Source organism: Prunus avium, chromosome 1 (genome assembly GCF_965620075.1).
Source record: "Prunus avium chromosome 1, drPruAviu1.hap1.1, whole genome shotgun sequence".
Lineage (NCBI taxonomy): Eukaryota > Viridiplantae > Streptophyta > Magnoliopsida > Rosales > Rosaceae > Prunus > Prunus avium.
This window is the reverse complement of record NC_142284.1, coordinates 1,577,376-1,594,218: the sequence shown is the minus strand read 5'-3', so window position 1 is coordinate 1,594,218 and position 16,843 is coordinate 1,577,376. Positions and strand designations below refer to the sequence as shown.

At 39.4% G+C, this 16,843-nt stretch overlaps 3 protein-coding genes across 4 annotated transcripts; all 3 read right to left on the bottom strand.

Annotated features, from left to right (window-relative positions):
• Positions 1–2,726: 2,726 nt before the first annotated feature.
• Positions 2,727–6,206, bottom strand: LOC110768670 (RNA polymerase II, Rpb4, core protein). Of its 2 annotated transcripts, XM_021972497.2 has the most exons (6): positions 5,859–6,206; positions 5,127–5,241; positions 4,685–4,803; positions 4,421–4,538; positions 4,175–4,327; positions 2,727–3,139 (listed from the first exon to the last, which is right to left on the bottom strand). In XM_021972497.2, exons 3-6 carry the CDS (start codon positions 4,690–4,692, stop codon positions 2,933–2,935), a joined length of 486 nt encoding a protein of 161 aa, XP_021828189.1. In that variant the 5' UTR covers positions 4,693–4,803; positions 5,127–5,241; positions 5,859–6,206; the 3' UTR covers positions 2,727–2,932. The 2 variants fall into 2 exon arrangements, with proteins under 2 accessions (XP_021828189.1, XP_021828188.1); XM_021972496.2 differs by lacking the exon at positions 5,127–5,241.
• A 1,046-nt stretch (positions 6,207–7,252) lies between these two features.
• CLH2 (chlorophyllase 2) lies at positions 7,253–13,812 on the bottom strand. Its single transcript, XM_088247326.1, has 3 exons — positions 13,455–13,812; positions 11,809–12,369; positions 7,253–7,431 (listed from the first exon to the last, which is right to left on the bottom strand). The coding sequence occupies exons 1-3, from the start codon at positions 13,761–13,763 to the stop codon at positions 7,297–7,299; spliced, it is 1,005 nt and encodes a 334-aa protein (XP_088103452.1). The 5' UTR covers positions 13,764–13,812; the 3' UTR covers positions 7,253–7,296.
• Positions 13,813–14,326: 514 nt separating this feature from the next.
• Positions 14,327–15,971, bottom strand: LOC148297120 (uncharacterized). Its single transcript, XM_088247221.1, has one exon. The coding sequence runs from the start codon at positions 15,937–15,939 to the stop codon at positions 14,575–14,577; it is 1,365 nt and encodes a 454-aa protein (XP_088103347.1). The 5' UTR covers positions 15,940–15,971; the 3' UTR covers positions 14,327–14,574.
• Positions 15,972–16,843: the final 872 nt, after the last annotated feature.

The following is a 16,843-nucleotide window of genomic DNA, read 5'->3' as shown; positions in this document are numbered from 1 at the left end:
CAGATCCACAGCTGCTACTGCTTCCTTCACATGTGTGTGTGTGTGTGTGTGCATGCTCTCTAGCAGCCAATTTACCATTTGGCATCTAACAAGAGCCAAATATTCAAAGACTAATTTCTCTGGGAAACAATAATTTTCCTAATTCCATCCACCAATGGCTCTCTCTCTCTAACCTAATTTTCCAACTTTAAATTCTTTCTAAAGAATAAAAGATAAATTTTGCCACAGCTAGCTTGTTTGACTTTTGTTTTTGTTTTTTGTTTTTATGGAAACTCTCAGATATATGTCGTATTATCTGATTATCCCATGGCTGCATGCATGCACCTGTTTGACGTTGCAGTGGTTGGGGGACATTTGAACTCATGTTTAATCACAAATCTCGGATTAACACTAACACTAATATGATCTTATTCTACTTAGAAAAAAATTATCTTCTCCAACAAGTATTTATATTTTCAAATTCTAAATTTAAATTTAATATCAGAAAATTAATGATCTAGATTCAGAGTCTAAGGTTTGTGGGGGGCAAGAAATGGCAAGAAAAAGAGAGATTTGACCACATGATGTTGGGTTTGGTGATTTTGGTGCAACCCAACAATGCAAACTCAAAGAAAAATGGTGTCGTTTTGTGGTCTGGTTAGTCTTTGCCACAAAAATCAGCACAAATTTATATGGGGCAAAGCCGTACATTATGCTGAAACCATCGCTTCACGAGGAGAGGAGAGGACCCCTGACATTTCAATTTCAAAAATATATATATATATATATATATATATATATATATTTCTTTTTGTAATATTATTTTGAAGGAAACAATAGGGTTTAATATTTCTGGATTAGGTGAGACATTTTGACGAAGAAAAAGAAAAGGGTGGGCCGGTGGCTCCAAAATACATTGAAAAATCAAAAGCTCAAGTGGTCTATGCTTCTGAGGTGTGGTCAGGTCAGAATGCCCATTCCCACGCACATGACCATTCCACCACCTTCTTCACTTTCTTTGGTTTCAGTTTCTGAACTACACAGACAGAGAAGAGAGAGAAGAGAGAGAAGAGAGAAGAGAGGAGAGAGAAGAGAACAGTGAGTGAGGGATTAGGTTTTTTTTCTTTGTGGAAGTGATATTTGATTTGACACAATTGTTTTGGTTGCTGGTATTGATTTAACATATCTTTTCTGCTTTAGGTCTTTAACCAAACTTCTATGGGAGAGCACATTCAGTCGGAGCATATTTTTTTTGTTACCAATAATTATTCCAAAGGTAAGTTCATCTTGTACTCATTTACTCTATGAAATTGAAGCGGAAGGTGCAGTCCTTATATCTTTATAGGGAAGGAGTGTAGGACAATTTGTCTTACAGTAGTAATATATAACAGTTTTATTATTATTTATGAGTAACTAAAGGTGACATTAGCAAGTGTTTATAGCTTATATGTGTATGGAAGAGAATATCTTGGGTCATTTTCCAAAAAAAAAAATATCTTAAGTTATTTTCACCAAAAATAAATATCTTGGGTCACGACGTCTAAGTGGACTGTCCGACCACTCTCACAAGGTAGAAAAACTTATTTGTAACGGGGATAATACTGTTTTGCTATCCCCAACTAATAACACAATAACACGTGAAAAAGTTATCTCACATGTCATTGCGTTATTAGTTAGGGATAGCAAAAAGTGTTATCTCTATTACATGAAATTCTTTCTCCTCACCAGGGAGTATAACTTCTTGCTTTTTTGTACCATTTGGCTTCACGTAAGTACAACTCCTAATATAAGGATCTTGCTCTCTTGTGAGAGCAATCGAACATTCCACGTAATCAGACGACATGATCATCAAAGTTGTTCTCCCATGCCCTTTAGCGACAAAAGCTCATTTACACACCATTACTCTTTTTAACTAAATTATTTGACCAATATGTATATCATGTGACATAATACACGCGATGATTGAAATTCACAAAAACAATGCAATTAGCATCCTTCATAAAATAAAATAAAATCAATGATGACAATTCTTTTACGAACATGAATATTCTAAAATTTTACATGATTCATCTCTTAATTTTCATATCCAGTCGGCTTATGATGAAAACGTAGTTTAAGAATCATTGGGGTTTTTATTCCTTTAAGATTTTGTCTGCAAATGTTTTACTTTTTAAGATGACAACACAACTTAAGACAAACAAAAAGAGATCGACAACACAACACATGATTCCTCTGGGGTGCATGTCCCGAGCACAATTATTTAGGTGCGTTGTGGATGTGGATCTATCATTTTCAGTCTTCTATTTTTCTTTTTTCAAAAGAGGGTACAATTATAAGCCCGACACAATTTTTCTATACCACATCAGTTTTCAGTTCAACGGGAAATTATTATCTGCAAATCACATATAATAATATATGGTGCCTGTCCTCATGCTCATCAGTTATTACTATCATGTCATAGAAATGGGAAAGCTAAGAAAAATTTGAGTGGATGAAGAATTAAACAGCTTGGCTACCTTCCATGTGTCTCATTTTTAATGGACCAGTGCTTAATCAATTGTCGTACGTCATGTCGTCTTCATTTGGCGGGTTCATGGTTTAGGGTTGTGTGAGTTGAAAATGGTTCACACTTGAAATTGGTTTTGACTTTTCACCTGTGCTTGCAAAGCCTCAAGCTTTCTTGTTCGAGAATGGTGTGGGTCTCATTTGAACAGACCAATTGCATTAAGAATAAGGTTGAAGCCGAATGCAGAACAAAATACGAGCTTAATACCGAAACCTCCCTCCTTCAGTATCGCTTGTACACGTAAAAACGAAAGGAAAGAATCACATGGAACATGATAACCTTGATCTCAAACCTACAAGTTCCAAAATTCATGTGTCTTCCAACATTGGTATTGGTATTGGAACGCTTTTGAACACAAGACTTTTAAGAAAAGATTAACGGCCAGTCCTAAGACCCATCGATTGTCTCCATTTCTTCCTCATTTTCTGGTTTCCCTTCATCGTTATCATTCTGGTCTTCAATTTTTTCCACATTTGTGGTTTTTGCATCATTTTCAACAGTCTTTGCTGAAGGATGAGGTGGAAACACTTCTACTACCAATTCTACCAGCTCTTCAACAGTATCTCCTAAACGCAAGTCGCAATTCTCGATAAGCTGTGAAACATCAAAAACAAAAAATTAAATAACAGAGCAAATCTGCAAATGAGTTGACATGTTATAGAAATTAGAACAAACCAGGAACGTTACAATATTTTCTCTCCATTTACAAGTAGGAAAATCATATTAGGAGCCTTGGTATAGAGACGATGTGACCCTTGGTCATTGCACATAGTAAGATCAAGATAAAATACCTCCATCCAGACGCAAAAGCTTAATGCAATCATATTCTTGAGGATTATTATATTATTATGTTTACATGAACGAAGATGATAAATGAAAAAAACCAAAAGATATTGTGCATGCACCAACCACATGTTAATCCAGCGAGAGCTGCCATCAGACTCTCTCAGCATATAAAACAAAAAGACACACAAGACCATTCTACCATTTGGGAAGAAAAACGATTCCTTATAGACAGACACTAGAAATTTAGGCAATCCATAAACTTTGTCAATTATTAAGTTACAGAATAAGGTAACTTTGTTTATGATCCTGACTTCTGACAGGTTCAACCTTAATTGCCAATGTCTTGTTAACAATGATAATTAGGGGAATATCAAGCGGAGTTGAGCATTTTCTGATATCACAAATTACAGAAAAACAAAGAAATATTTTGGCTACAGAGAAGGGAAAGAATAGACATGGTACTCCGCCAATGTTCTACAATACTAGAGAGTAATGCGAATCAGTAAATCCACAGTCAAGTACTAAAAATACAGCATTATGCTCCTCATCACTCATCATTATTCTCTACACAAAATATAGTACCTATAGTGTTTTTTTCCTATCCCAATTTAATACGGTTCCAAATCCACCCTCAATGCAGGGTACAAACACAAACAAATTTGTTGCATAAACGGCATGATCCCATAAACCCAATACACAAAACATCACCAGGAAACACGGTAATGTACACAATCATAAATTTAAAAGAAACTGAAACTATAAAGACACAAGCATCACAGTCATTAATAAAATCAATAAGCTACAACAGAAACATATTAACAATAAAAAGTAGTTATAACAAACCGGGTAGATTCCAACAATGCTAGATGGCCTAGTGTTGATGATATTGAGCACCTCAGCTTCCGCAAGGTCATACTTCTTACACTTTTCCTTGAACTCATTGATATTCTCCATTGTTTGACCACGAGCAGGAGTCCCAAACAAATAACCATAAACCTAAACAAGGAAAATAAACAATACATCAATCTTCACAACAAGGTTGAATTAAAAACAGAATGTGGGTGGTGGAAACATAAACACCACTACAACCTTATTCTCTGATGGCGTTACATTAGAAAAAACCCGTGCCGAATCTTTAGAAGCCCCTCTAGATTCTAGAAATTTGAGCACGTCGAAATTGGTAAGCACACCGGAATTAGCCTCTACTCTGCAAAGAAATTGGAATTTATAACATCCCCAACATTAGAAAAATAAATAAAGAAGAATTGTCTAGAAAGGCTGAAAACAGACATTTATATAAAATTACCACATCAGAAATAAGTAAAATAGCAAAAATAAAAGTTTAAGACATACATCTTCATCCCACTAAAAATCAGAGCTTCAGAGCGATAAAAAACTGTTTAATAACAGAGTGTTTTGATACCCACAACGAGTCAGACGGTTTTCTGTTTTAATCCATTGCAGCAGAAGACCTATAACATAGAACAAATAAAAATTAAGTAATCAATAACGTTATTAGAAAAAAATTCATATAGAGAAGATGGATTAAGCACATTTGCGTGCTTCCGAAAAAATTATGATTCATAAGTGCACTACATCCATGAAAGAGAATACGAATGCCTAGTTTGATAGCATGACTATAGTATTTTAGCCCAATATCAAAGTACTGTCTGCGTGCAGATTACTGTGCTTTTAAAGTCTGACATTTCACATCCTACCCAATGAATTTCTTTCTATATTCTGTAAAGAAACCAAAACATCTTTTTTCAAGGGGAAAAGTTGGATTACAATAGACCTGAGAGAACTTTCCATTCAAAGAGCAACATTAGAAAAGGGGATCCATGTTCCTAAGGAGAGTAAGCAAACAATACATATCTGTCTGGTTTGATGCTCTACTGGGGTAAAGGGACCTTGCAAGCAAAGCAAACAATATTTGCCATGTTAAAATTCAACTCGCAAAAATATACTGACAGCAAGCAAACAGTAGATACTGCTCAAAAGAAAATAATAAGGGCCTTTAATTACGCTTAAAGAAAAAAAACTTTTAAAACCCATTCTAACTTGGACCAAGAGAAATTCAAAAGCTCCACAATGAACAGACTATAAACGTACCCCAAAGTTCCAAGAGAAATTACCACTCGACGTGTATATGAGTAAGCACAAATTATCCAAGTTGCAATGCTCAAACAAAGTTTATATCATTTCAAACGGCAATAAGATATTAGAAAGCTATTGAAAGACCAACAGAAAAATAAGAAGTAACAAGAATGGGAGCGACTGAACCATTGCAGACTTTTGGTTGCTGAGAAAAACTAGAGACGAAAAAAATGGAATTTTACAACAACCTTTTCAAAACTACGTCCATCAAAATTCCCACTTAATTTTTCGTTTTCCCGCGATTTCTCAGCTACCAAACAGGACCAAAAGATAACCAACCCCCAGCAGATACAGGAAGTCATAAGCCAAAGTTATTTAAACAAAAAGTAAAGAAATTTTCTTAGTAAACTTGGAGAATAGCGGGACTCACCGATTCAGAGAAGACAATCATTAGAGACCAGAAAAACTCAACTTCTATAACACTAAAACAACCAGTGGCGGACGCACGTTGGGACAAGAGGGGTCACAGGACCCCTTGGGATGCCGGAAATCTAGCCATGGACTCCACCGGTGACCCCTTGGCCGTTATCTGAGCGACCCTTTGTGTGCAAGGTGCTCGATGAAAGTCCCCTGTGGGCTTGCCTTGCGCTGCTCTCTAAACTTCTTCCAGACGCATATGCTCTGCTCTGGCAGCACCACAACGTGAATTTTTTTTAGGTTGCAGAGGCAGCGAAGAAGATGAAGTCGTGAAGATGGTGTTGGTGATTTGCCCTAGCTTAGGCATTTAGTTGAAACTCACCGTTTCACTAGTTGTAGGTTTTTTAAAAAGGTCTGGGCCATGTATAAGTCTGGCCCAAATATTTATTAATAACTTGTAGGTCTTTTGAAAAGTCTGGCCCAAATGTTTATTAATAAAACCTTTTTAACCTTTTAGTATATACCCAGTGCTATATTTAACTAATATATTACTACAATAATAATTTATAAAAATTTAAAAATATATTATTTTAATTTTCGTAGTACTCATATCCTAATTTTTAGAGAATTTAATGTACTATCTTTATGCTTTTTAGTGTTTTTTTTTAATAAAAAAAATTTCGACACTTTTACACTATGACCCCTTGGACCGAGAATCCTGGATCCGCCACTAAAAACAATTGTATTTCAGTATTTTCAGAGCCAGCATGCCAACAACAACTGCTATGAAATCGAAGGCCTTTGTATCCCTGCAGGCTGCAACCCTCTCAGTATTCTCTCAACTATAATTTCTAAAAGAATCGAAAAAGAAGATGGGGTGGGCAGGGAGAATGGCTGCTGAGTGGAGGTGAGAGAGGCGGCGAGCTGAGAGAAATGGAGGAGGAGTGCGTTGGGTTTTTTATTTTTTATTTTAAAATGAGTTTTTGGGCTTAAAGTAAAATCCGTTAGTGTTTAAAATTCAAGCCCCATCATCTTTATATAATGATATTGGGCCAGGCCTTCACTATGTTTCTAAGGAATTATTAGTTTTTGGGCTTAACAAAGAATAATCCATTAATTTTGTGAAAATCCAACAAACTCATTTGCAGAGCAAATAACTTTTGGCGCATCATAAGATTTTACAATGGCCAACAGGCATTATAGTTGTGTGTGTGAGAAATCTTTATCCCTCGTAGTTTATACTATCGCTTGTACTAAAAAAATCAAAGATTCTACAATGGTCCTTGCATTACTTCCAAATTCAGAATGCTAAATGTAATTACTTAATTGAAGCTTCCGTGTGAGATTTGTAATGGAGCAAACTGAGCAAGTAACATATATAAAGAAATTAATTTTGTTTTGGGAAACTGCAGCTTAAACTTTTTCTATTGCTTTTTTAACACTCCTAAACTTCACAAATTAAATTTAACAATTTGAAGCTCTACTGGCAGAGTCTCATCAACCCCATCTCTTATAGCCATTAAGTGGCTACTATCACCTTCTAAATAAGCTTGAAGGAATGCAACCACAACCCTGTTGGAAAATGGCTCACATTTAGTATGCAAGTGAAGGAGTGAGCGACCGGTCGCAAGGTTTGGGCGACCGGTCGTTTTTACACAGATTCGAAGTCTGGAGCAAATGCATGGGGCGACCGGTCGCTAGTTCTTTGCGACCGGTCGCAGGAAATATGAGCGACCGGTCGCGTGCCATTTGCGACCGGTCGTAAAGAAGCAGAATCGAAACTGAAGCCTCAGTCCAAAAGCGACCGGTCGCCAGTTCCTGGCGACCGGTCGTCCCAGTTGTGCTGTGACGATTTCTTACGTGTTTTCAACTGTGTTTTCGGTGGCTATCGCTTTCCACAAGATTGCAGGTGTTTAATGGGTCACTTCTGAGATAAAAGAAGGTGGACTACCTGCTGTATAGTTGGGAGAGCACTCATTGCCAATTGGTTGTCTTGGTTTGGAGAATCCATTCTCCATTTTCTGGTTTTGTTGGAAGGTGGCTGAAGTGGGATTTGTTTACTTGCATGATCTGATCTTTAGTCTAAGTGGGAAACTAAAGGAAGGAACGTGGAAGACAAGATGGTGCCTTATCTTGTGTCCATTGGTTTGTGTAGGTAATGGAGATAAAGCAAGACATTATAAGATGAGAAAGCAAGTTGAAGTTAGGGGTGGTTAATCTCAAGGTGGTCAAGTAGCTGGGTGCTATTGTGTTCAAAAGAGGTTAACTCACCAAGGGAAAACGTGAGAGAGAGCAATCAGTTCAAGTTTAGAGCTGAGTTGGGGTCTTGAGAGTCTAGACACCAAGGAGGGAAACACCAAGGGTTGTGAGAGTGTTCACAAGTGCATCAAAGTGTTGAGCAAGGGGTGTGAGAGAAAAGAGAGCTTGGGGAGAGAATAGAGTTCCAAAGGGGTTTTTCTGTGTAAAACCAAAGTTGTAACTTATTCTTTCATGAAGTGAATTTCTCAAGGGGATCACCAAGAGGATGTAGGCAATTGCTGAACCTCTATAAATTCTTGTGTCACTTTGTGCTTGGTTGTTGTCTCAAGTGTGTGTATGTGATTCATCCATCATTGTGTGTGTCACAAAGTCCATCAACAACAAGATCATTAGGGGAGTGAGTGAAAGTGTTTGTCCATTTTTCACAACAAGTGGTATCAGAGCTGTGTTGGAGCAGCAATTGCTAGTGTGTTGAAGATGGCAAGTGACAAGGAAGCTGAAGGTGGAAGTAGCTCTATGCATCAGAGGCTACCACAATCTGTCAGCATGAAGGTGGAGTTGAAGCCTTTCACAGGGAAGGAGAACTTCACACTTTGGCAAAGGAGGATGAAGTCAGCCCTTACACAACAAAATCTCAGTGTTGTCTTGGAAGGCAAAGAGAAGAAGCCGGTTACCATGACAGATGCGGAGTGGGGTGTGCTAGATGAGTTGGCTAGAGGAGCCATCGAGAACTTCATCTCCGATGAGGTGCTCATCAACGTGATGAAGGACACAGCGCAACAAACATGGGAGAAGCTCGAAGAGATGTTTGCAGGGAAGTCGCTGACCAACAAGCTCTTCCTCAAGGAGGAACTCCTAAATCTTCGGATGGCGGAGGAAGGAAATCTGATGGAGCATTTGAGCAGCTTCAATAGATGTGTTGCTGACTTGCAAAGAATGGATGTGTTGTATAATACGGAGGATAAGGCACTCATGTTACTAACATCCTTGCCTCCGTCTTATAAGCATTTCCGAACTACACTTATGTTCGGGAAGAGTACTTTGAATTTTGAGGAGGTGGTGCAAGATGTGATGTCGCATCACAGGATGTCTCAACGTTCGGAGGAGAACTCTCAAGATGCTGGTTTGTTCGCAAGGAGTCGTTCAAGCAAGCAAGAAGGCAAGGGCAGCAAAAGGAATACTAAGTCCAAGGACAATGAAGGGTGCTTCGAGTGTGGATCTATGGATCATTGGAGACGAGATTGTCCGGTATGGAAGGAGAAGCTGAACAAGATGAAGAAAGCTGGAAGTTCAGCCCACGTGTGTGATGAGGACACATGTGATGAACTCTTGACGGTTACGGATGAAAGTAACGGGGAAGTCATGGCAAGTTCTTCGTGTAAGAATTCTTCTTCAAGTTGGATTTTAGATTCCGGGTGCTCATATCATGTGTGTGCAAATAAGTTGATGTTTGACACATATGAGGATAAGGATGCATGCAAGATTATGTTGGGAGACAAAACTACATGTGAAGTTTTGGGCATAGGGACTGTGAAGATCAAGTTGCAAGGTGGTGAAGTTTGGACTCTTAGTGAGGTAAGGTTTGTACCTACACTAAGAACGAATCTAGTCTCTCTTGGTTCTTTGGATAGAGAAGGTTGCTCTTACAAGGCCAAAGGAGGGAAGCTCATGGTCACACAAGGTTCTGTGGAGGTTATGAAGGGGGAGATTCAACCAAACAACACATACAAGCTCTTGGGTGGTGCAGAGATTTGTACCAAGGAAGAGCAAGCAACAAGTCTTAATGTCAAGGAGCCGGTCCAACATGATGTAGCTGCAAGTGTGCTCAAGAGATGTTGGGCAAGGAAGGTTAGTCAAGGGTGTATGACTAACGGTTCATCATCAAAGGTGCTTGATTTCAAAGCTGCAGAAAGTGTGGAGAGGAATATCCACAAAGGTGAAATCAAGACAAGGAATGATGGGGAGGATGTTGTTGAAGAGAAGCTTCTTGCCAAGGTGGTCATGGAAGGGACTCCATTTGAGGTGGAGCTTGACACAAGGGCTGAAGAAGGAGGGCAACAACAACAAACTCACAAAGGGGTTCTACTTGAGGTAGAGCCATCATCAATTGCAAGGTCCAAGCCCAAGGAATCCATCAAACCGTCCCTAGGTTTTGGATGGATGGACCAAGAAGTTCCAACCACGTTTCGGAGTGCTATAGGGAGCATGAAGCGGGAAAGTTGGAGAAGTGCATTGATGAAAAGAAATGTGTTCTTAAATCCAAGAGCAAGAAGTACTAAATGGGGATTTAGTGAACAAAGGTTTGGTATGGGGTTTGCATATCAAGGGAAGTCCAAGGTTCAAGGTTCCAAGGAGGCAAGGAGCAACGAATTTGGCAAGGGGGAACTCTTTTCTGCACAAGAGGTCCATGTTACTCAAGTTTAGACTTGGGTGGAGCACCTTCCACCAAAGGTGCATTGAGGCAAGAGGTGTATTGCCATGGTGGAGCTCTTGGAAATTACTAGAACAATTTCTAAGAGGTTGAAGAGGTTCTAGAGGTCAACAATGACTCACGGGGTGATTAAATGGTTCGCCAAGGTGGAGATTGTTGGAAAATGGCTCACATTTAGTATGCAAGTGAAGGAGTGAGCGACCGGTCGCAAGGTTTGGGCGACCGGTCGTTTTTACACAGATTCGAAGTCTGGAGCAAATGCATGGGGCGACCGGTCGCTAGTTCTTTGCGACCGGTCGCAGGAAATATGAGCGACCGGTCGCGTGCCATTTGCGACCGGTCGTAAAGAAGCAGAATCGAAACTGAAGCCTCAGTCCAAAAGCGACCGGTCGCCAGTTCCTGGCGACCGGTCGTCCCAGTTGTGCTGTGACGATTTCTTACGTGTTTTCAACTGTGTTTTCGGTGGCTATCGCTTTCCACAAGATTGCAGGTGTTTAATGGGTCACTTCTGAGATAAAAGAAGGTGGACTACCTGCTGTATAGTTGGGAGAGCACTCATTGCCAATTGGTTGTCTTGGTTTGGAGAATCCATTCTCCATTTTCTGGTTTTGTTGGAAGGTGGCTGAAGTGGGATTTGTTTACTTGCATGATCTGATCTTTAGTCTAAGTGGGAAACTAAAGGAAGGAACGTGGAAGACAAGATGGTGCCTTATCTTGTGTCCATTGGTTTGTGTAGGTAATGGAGATAAAGCAAGACATTATAAGATGAGAAAGCAAGTTGAAGTTAGGGGTGGTTAATCTCAAGGTGGTCAAGTAGCTGGGTGCTATTGTGTTCAAAAGAGGTTAACTCACCAAGGGAAAACGTGAGAGAGAGCAATCAGTTCAAGTTTAGAGCTGAGTTGGGGTCTTGAGAGTCTAGACACCAAGGAGGGAAACACCAAGGGTTGTGAGAGTGTTCACAAGTGCATCAAAGTGTTGAGCAAGGGGTGTGAGAGAAAAGAGAGCTTGGGGAGAGAATAGAGTTCCAAAGGGGTTTTTCTGTGTAAAACCAAAGTTGTAACTTATTCTTTCATGAAGTGAATTTCTCAAGGGGATCACCAAGAGGATGTAGGCAATTGCTGAACCTCTATAAATTCTTGTGTCACTTTGTGCTTGGTTGTTGTCTCAAGTGTGTGTATGTGATTCATCCATCATTGTGTGTGTCACAAAGTCCATCAACAACAAGATCATTAGGGGAGTGAGTGAAAGTGTTTGTCCATTTTTCACAACAAACCCCTCCAACAAACTTCCTCATGGGCTCCCTTGACTTCCCATTTTTGCACAAACAGTATGTAGATTTCCCTCTGATCCCCTTGGTTTCATCATCCAGCATATCAAGATGACCATAATCCTTTGCCACAAAATAACATGCTGGTTTTCGGCATTCGTTGAAGAAGTCCTCATGGTTAACACCTTTTGGAGCACAAGGAGGGAACAGAGGGTTCCTTTTCACCTCACCCAAACCAGAACCAATCACCATCACTGCCATATCAAGATCAAATGAATGAGGAACATAGGTTAGTACTGGTGGAGGGGTTTGTTTCCCTTTGTCCATTCCATCAACTGGGTCAATGCCTATTAAGGCTGAAAACTTTAGATTAGTGTTTCCTTCTTTCCCTAATGCTAGTGCAAAAGAGACTTTGCCTCCACGGCTGTGGCCCGCGAGTGCTAGCTTGCTTAGATTTGCCTGAACATGGGGTGGAAGCAAGAACTGAAGTCCTTCAGATAACCAATTTGTTATTGCTGCTGTAGACTTGATCTCACCTTTTGAATCTGGTCCAGCTATTGTATATAACTGTTGAACACAAAGAACATTTGCTTATCAATAAGGCAGAGTTAGAGGCAATTTTATTTATTCATCTAGCTTTTTATAAAGGTACAGTAATATTAATGTCTGCTCAAATCTCTGTAGTTTAACTTTAAGAAGCACAATATCAGCACAAAAATACAAGCCAAACTGGAAATTTTAGTCTTTCATGTTATATGCACAGCATCTCAATGTGAATGATAATGTGAATGAGAGAAGTTCTCTCAACTCAGCCGCTTCTTGTATATTGTCAAGGACAAGGAATCTCAGACTTGAAATAGACTCACTGGCAAAAAACAAGAAGGGTCAGTATTTAGACCCCAAGCATATCTGATAAGGACTGAGCCATTTGGGTATTTTCATTTCATACAATGCCAATCAAAACATGCCATTTTGTCAAGCACTGAAAATGAAAGCTCAAGAGTTGGTCCAAGTGGAAGGGGCTTGGATCCTTTAAACAAGAGGTCCTGGGTTCGATCCCAGGCGCTTGCGAATAGAGCAGACTTTGTTGGGAGAGATCCCCGCTTTGCGCCCGACAGTACCTCGAGGGTTAGTCCCCGCAATCGCGCGGGGATACCTTGGTTTTCACCAAAAAAAATGAAAGCTCAGTGACTCACTTATTTTGCTTTTGTTACTTGAAAACTTGGTTGGTGCCCAACAAGACAGCACAAGCCTCTGTTAGATGTGACCATTTACCTTGCAGACTATGGCAATCACTGAAAATAACTTAAAGGAAACTTGCAGATGATAGCCTCAAGGAATACACAAGCAGCATGAACTCACATAATGCTTGATCATGAATATCAATGTGTGGACTCTCTCTTCAAATGATAAGTCACAATAATTCATATCCAAACCCAATAAGGTAATTGGAAACCATGGAAAGTTAGTATATATGCTAACAAGAGAGAAACCGAAATTGAAAATCATTTATTTGAACATAAAAACTATAATAAGACCACCATCACCATACTGTTTAATTAATTATCAAAGAGAGATGAAAAATTCTTGGTCAGATATGTATAATCACAATTTATAAAGTGTGCGTCCAAGTGAAAGAGAGAGAGCCTAGCCTGAGGGGCAACGACAATGAAGCCATGAGAAGCGATATGCTGGATAAGCTGAGAGTAGAAAGAGTTGGAGAGAAGGTAACCATGGAGGAGCAGCAAGATAGGGAATTCTCCAGCTTCACAAGGCATGCCAATCAGAAGAGGCTTTGGAGGTGGAACTGGAATATTTGAGGACTTGGTGCTGCATGTAGTCACTGGTTCAGCTCTTTGGAGCACCACCTTGTATTTTCCAATCTCAAAAACGACATTTGTAGAACCAATGCTAGCAACTGAAGAAGAGGAAGTGGAGGAGGACATGACTGTCTTGAGCATCAAACCTTTTTTTTTTTAGTTTCTTTTTGCAGGCTCTATAGGATAAGTTACATTGATCTTTTCTGGCATTAATTTATAGCCTCACCTCACATTTGGCAAACGTCATGACTACTACTTCATATTGGGTTCACAGTCAATAGGCCCAAGGGTTTAGGCCCCAAGAATTTGGTCCATTGGGCTCATATCTACTGTGGGTTAAGCTGGCCTAATACTTCAGTTGTGTCTTTATCTTTTCTGAACATGAGTAGAGCTAAGTTGGTATGTCAAAACCCTCGTTCGAATTGGAAAGCTCCTAAACATACAAGGAGAATGGCAGATAGAAGGGCTACCAAACATTTTTAGGCATATAAACAGAACCAGCACACAATGACCATACATTTATAGATACAATTTGTTTGCTTAGAAGAAGTAGCAAACGTACCAACTAGTAATTAGTCGGAAGACATCGAAAGTCTGAATTTCCCATCCCCACTAATCAAAGAAAAAAGAAAAACAAGTAGCAAAATATTATCGAAAGACACAAAAACTCCCCAAAAAAAGAAAGACATGGTTTTTATTTGTTTCAAATCTTCACATTGAATCTATTACACTTTCTCACTATTTTTGTGGTAAAGACACAGTGAGATTACCAATTCCAAACACAACAGATACTAAAACATGATCCAAACTATGACCAAATCTCTGCAAATTCTCTTTTTATCTACTTCTGTACTCTCAAAAGCTTCGAGGATAACAAACAGCAAAAGCCAACATGGCCTATGGCTACACAATACAAGAGGACTACTGAGCAGTTTTGTCATATTTTCCTCCTTTACCTTCGCTTCATCTTCAATGCTGTGTAAAGTATAGCAGTTATTACGGCACCGGCAGACATCAGCAGCTTAGGGCGATGCAGCAGCCCTGGGGCCTTTGATGGCATCTCCACTTTCAACTCGGTCTCTTTTGATTCTTCCACGATAACTATTTCCTGCAATTCATGAATCTCATTGTTTTCGTTCTCAACTTCAGTTTTTGTTTCTTCTTCAAGTTCAGCAATAGTCTTCCCATTATCAACTTTTGCTTCCTTAATAACACCAAGTTTACCTTCCATATCAGAAAGTTGAGACTCAGAATAGGCCTTTAATACCTGCATCTTTCTTTGCTCTCCAGATTCTCTCAGCATAGCTACTCGATCAGCTTCCAATCCAGAACCATCTCTCCTCTCCAGAATTTTCTCCCAGTCACCTATAGAGAGAGACATTGTCATTGAATTCATCTGGGGATATCTTTTCACCACGTCCTCAACCGAAGCTCGCACCCGACGTTCAATCTTTAGGCCAAAAGACTCTAGGTCCAGCAGATCTGCTCTCATGATAGCCTCTTTGAAATCCCTCCATTCTTGATTGGAGTCATCAGCCTCTCCTAATGTCACGTCATCTGCTCTCATTACAAACTTCAAATATTGATCTGTAACTCCTTCACTACGACATAAACTCGACCCTGAACCAGAACCAATCTGTTCTTTCTCAGCAATTTCAGGAACAAGATTATTGAGATCTTGCTGATCAGTAACTACCCCTTTCCCAGTTTCAGTCTTTGCTGAACCCACAATCTCATCCGAACCCACCATTTTTTCATTCAAGAACACTGATTTCACAACCTCTTCTTTCACAATCTCATCCGAACCCACAATCTCCTTCTCATCTCCTTCAGAACTACAAGAATGCCCCAATTCCGAATCAGTAATTTCAGAATCAAGAGGAATATTGAGGCCTTGCTGATCAGCAACTACCCCATTCCCATCTTCAGTACTGTTCTCTTGTCCACACACTGACCCTGTTCTCAAACCCACAATCTCATCGCAACCCACCAATTTTTCATTCAAGAACTTTTCTTTCACAGCCTCGTCTTCTTCTTCACTTTTCAACCCTTCAGTCTTACCCAGCAAAACCCCACTCATTTTTGGGCTTTCTTCTTTCTCAACCACCAAACCAGTACGCTGGTCATGACCCACAATTTCTTCAGTCAAGATCGATCCACTGCCCTTATGCTTATCTTCCACGGTGGATTTGTTCATTTCTGATGTCGCTTGAACAGCTTCAAGATCAAGACTTTGAGAATCTTGATTCGTGACCCCGCTTTCTTCCCTCAAATCAGAAATGTTCACGTTTTCATGAGAAATGTTCTCGTTTTCCATGATAATTCTTATCAAGAAAACTATAAACCCTAGAAAAAGATCAGTAAGAAACTGGATTTTAGATTCTCAGAAGGTGGCGATAGAACTCTGCGGTGTAATGGGGAAAATCGACTGTTTAGAGTTTGTTAACGGTTCTGGTTTGGCGCCTGAACTCAGAGCCAGAGGTTTATAAACAGGTGGGGTTTCTCTGTTGCGCATCTTGACCGTTGGATTCAAGTTCCAACCAACGGCGAAGATTAAAACAAATCACTTGAAGAAATCCAGCGACACTATTTGTCCCATTTTAACATGTCGTAAGGATCAGTGGACAAAACGACATGTTTTATGCATTGTAAAATCGACTGAAGGTTTTTCGTTTTTTGTTTTTTTTTTGTCAAAATAATATTTTAGTTGCAGTAATGTACGGATAGAGGAATCGACTGAAGGATTTGGTATATATACATTTGATAAAAATGGATATATACATTTTACCAGAGATACTGAGTACTGACCTAGCCATTTGTATATGTTTAACGAGTATAGCTTAAGAGTAAATATTCAAATATATTAAATTATTTTAAGAACCCAAAAATATTTTAGTATTCCAAAAAATGGAGGGCATTAATTTATAGCCTCACCTTACATTTGACGGAGCTCATGACTACTACTTCGTATTGGGGTTCATCGTCAACGGAAAGGCTATAATGAGAAGTTTATAGTGAGGAGCTTATTTGAGGGGTTCAATCCCACCATCAACAAATGGCTAGGTCAGCTTTTTTGAGGAAATCAATGGACTTCAACATTTTAAATGGTTTGATGGTGAGATTGAACCTCTCAAATAAGCTCCTCACTCAAAACTTCTCATTGTAGAAGAGTGCTGCTAAACGAACCCTAAAATTAACTGAGTACACCCTACGATCTAAGC

Excerpts from the sequence above, each read along its gene's own strand:
- LOC148297120 (XM_088247221.1), bottom strand. The coding sequence starts at position 15,939 with ATGGAAAACGAGAACATTTCTCATGAAAACGTGAACATTTCTGATTTG.
- CLH2 (XM_088247326.1), bottom strand. The coding sequence starts at position 13,763 with ATGCTCAAGACAGTCATGTCCTCCTCCACTTCCTCTTCTTCAGTTGCT. Across the intron at positions 12,370-13,454 it reads TCATTGTCGTTGCCCCTCAG|TTATATACAATAGCTGGACC; the intron begins GCTAGGCTCTCT and ends TGTGTTCAACAG. Across the intron at positions 7,432-11,808 it reads TGAGGAAGTTTGTTGGAGGG|CCATTTTCCAACAGGGTTGT; the intron begins GTTTGTTGTGAA and ends ACTAAATGTGAG.
- LOC110768670 (XM_021972497.2), bottom strand. Across the intron at positions 4,328-4,420 it reads TAACGCCATCAGAGAATAAG|GTTTATGGTTATTTGTTTGG; the intron begins GTTGTAGTGGTG and ends TTCCTTGTTTAG. Across the intron at positions 3,140-4,174 it reads GCATTGTTGGAATCTACCCG|CTTATCGAGAATTGCGACTT; the intron begins GTTTGTTATAAC and ends GATGTTTCACAG.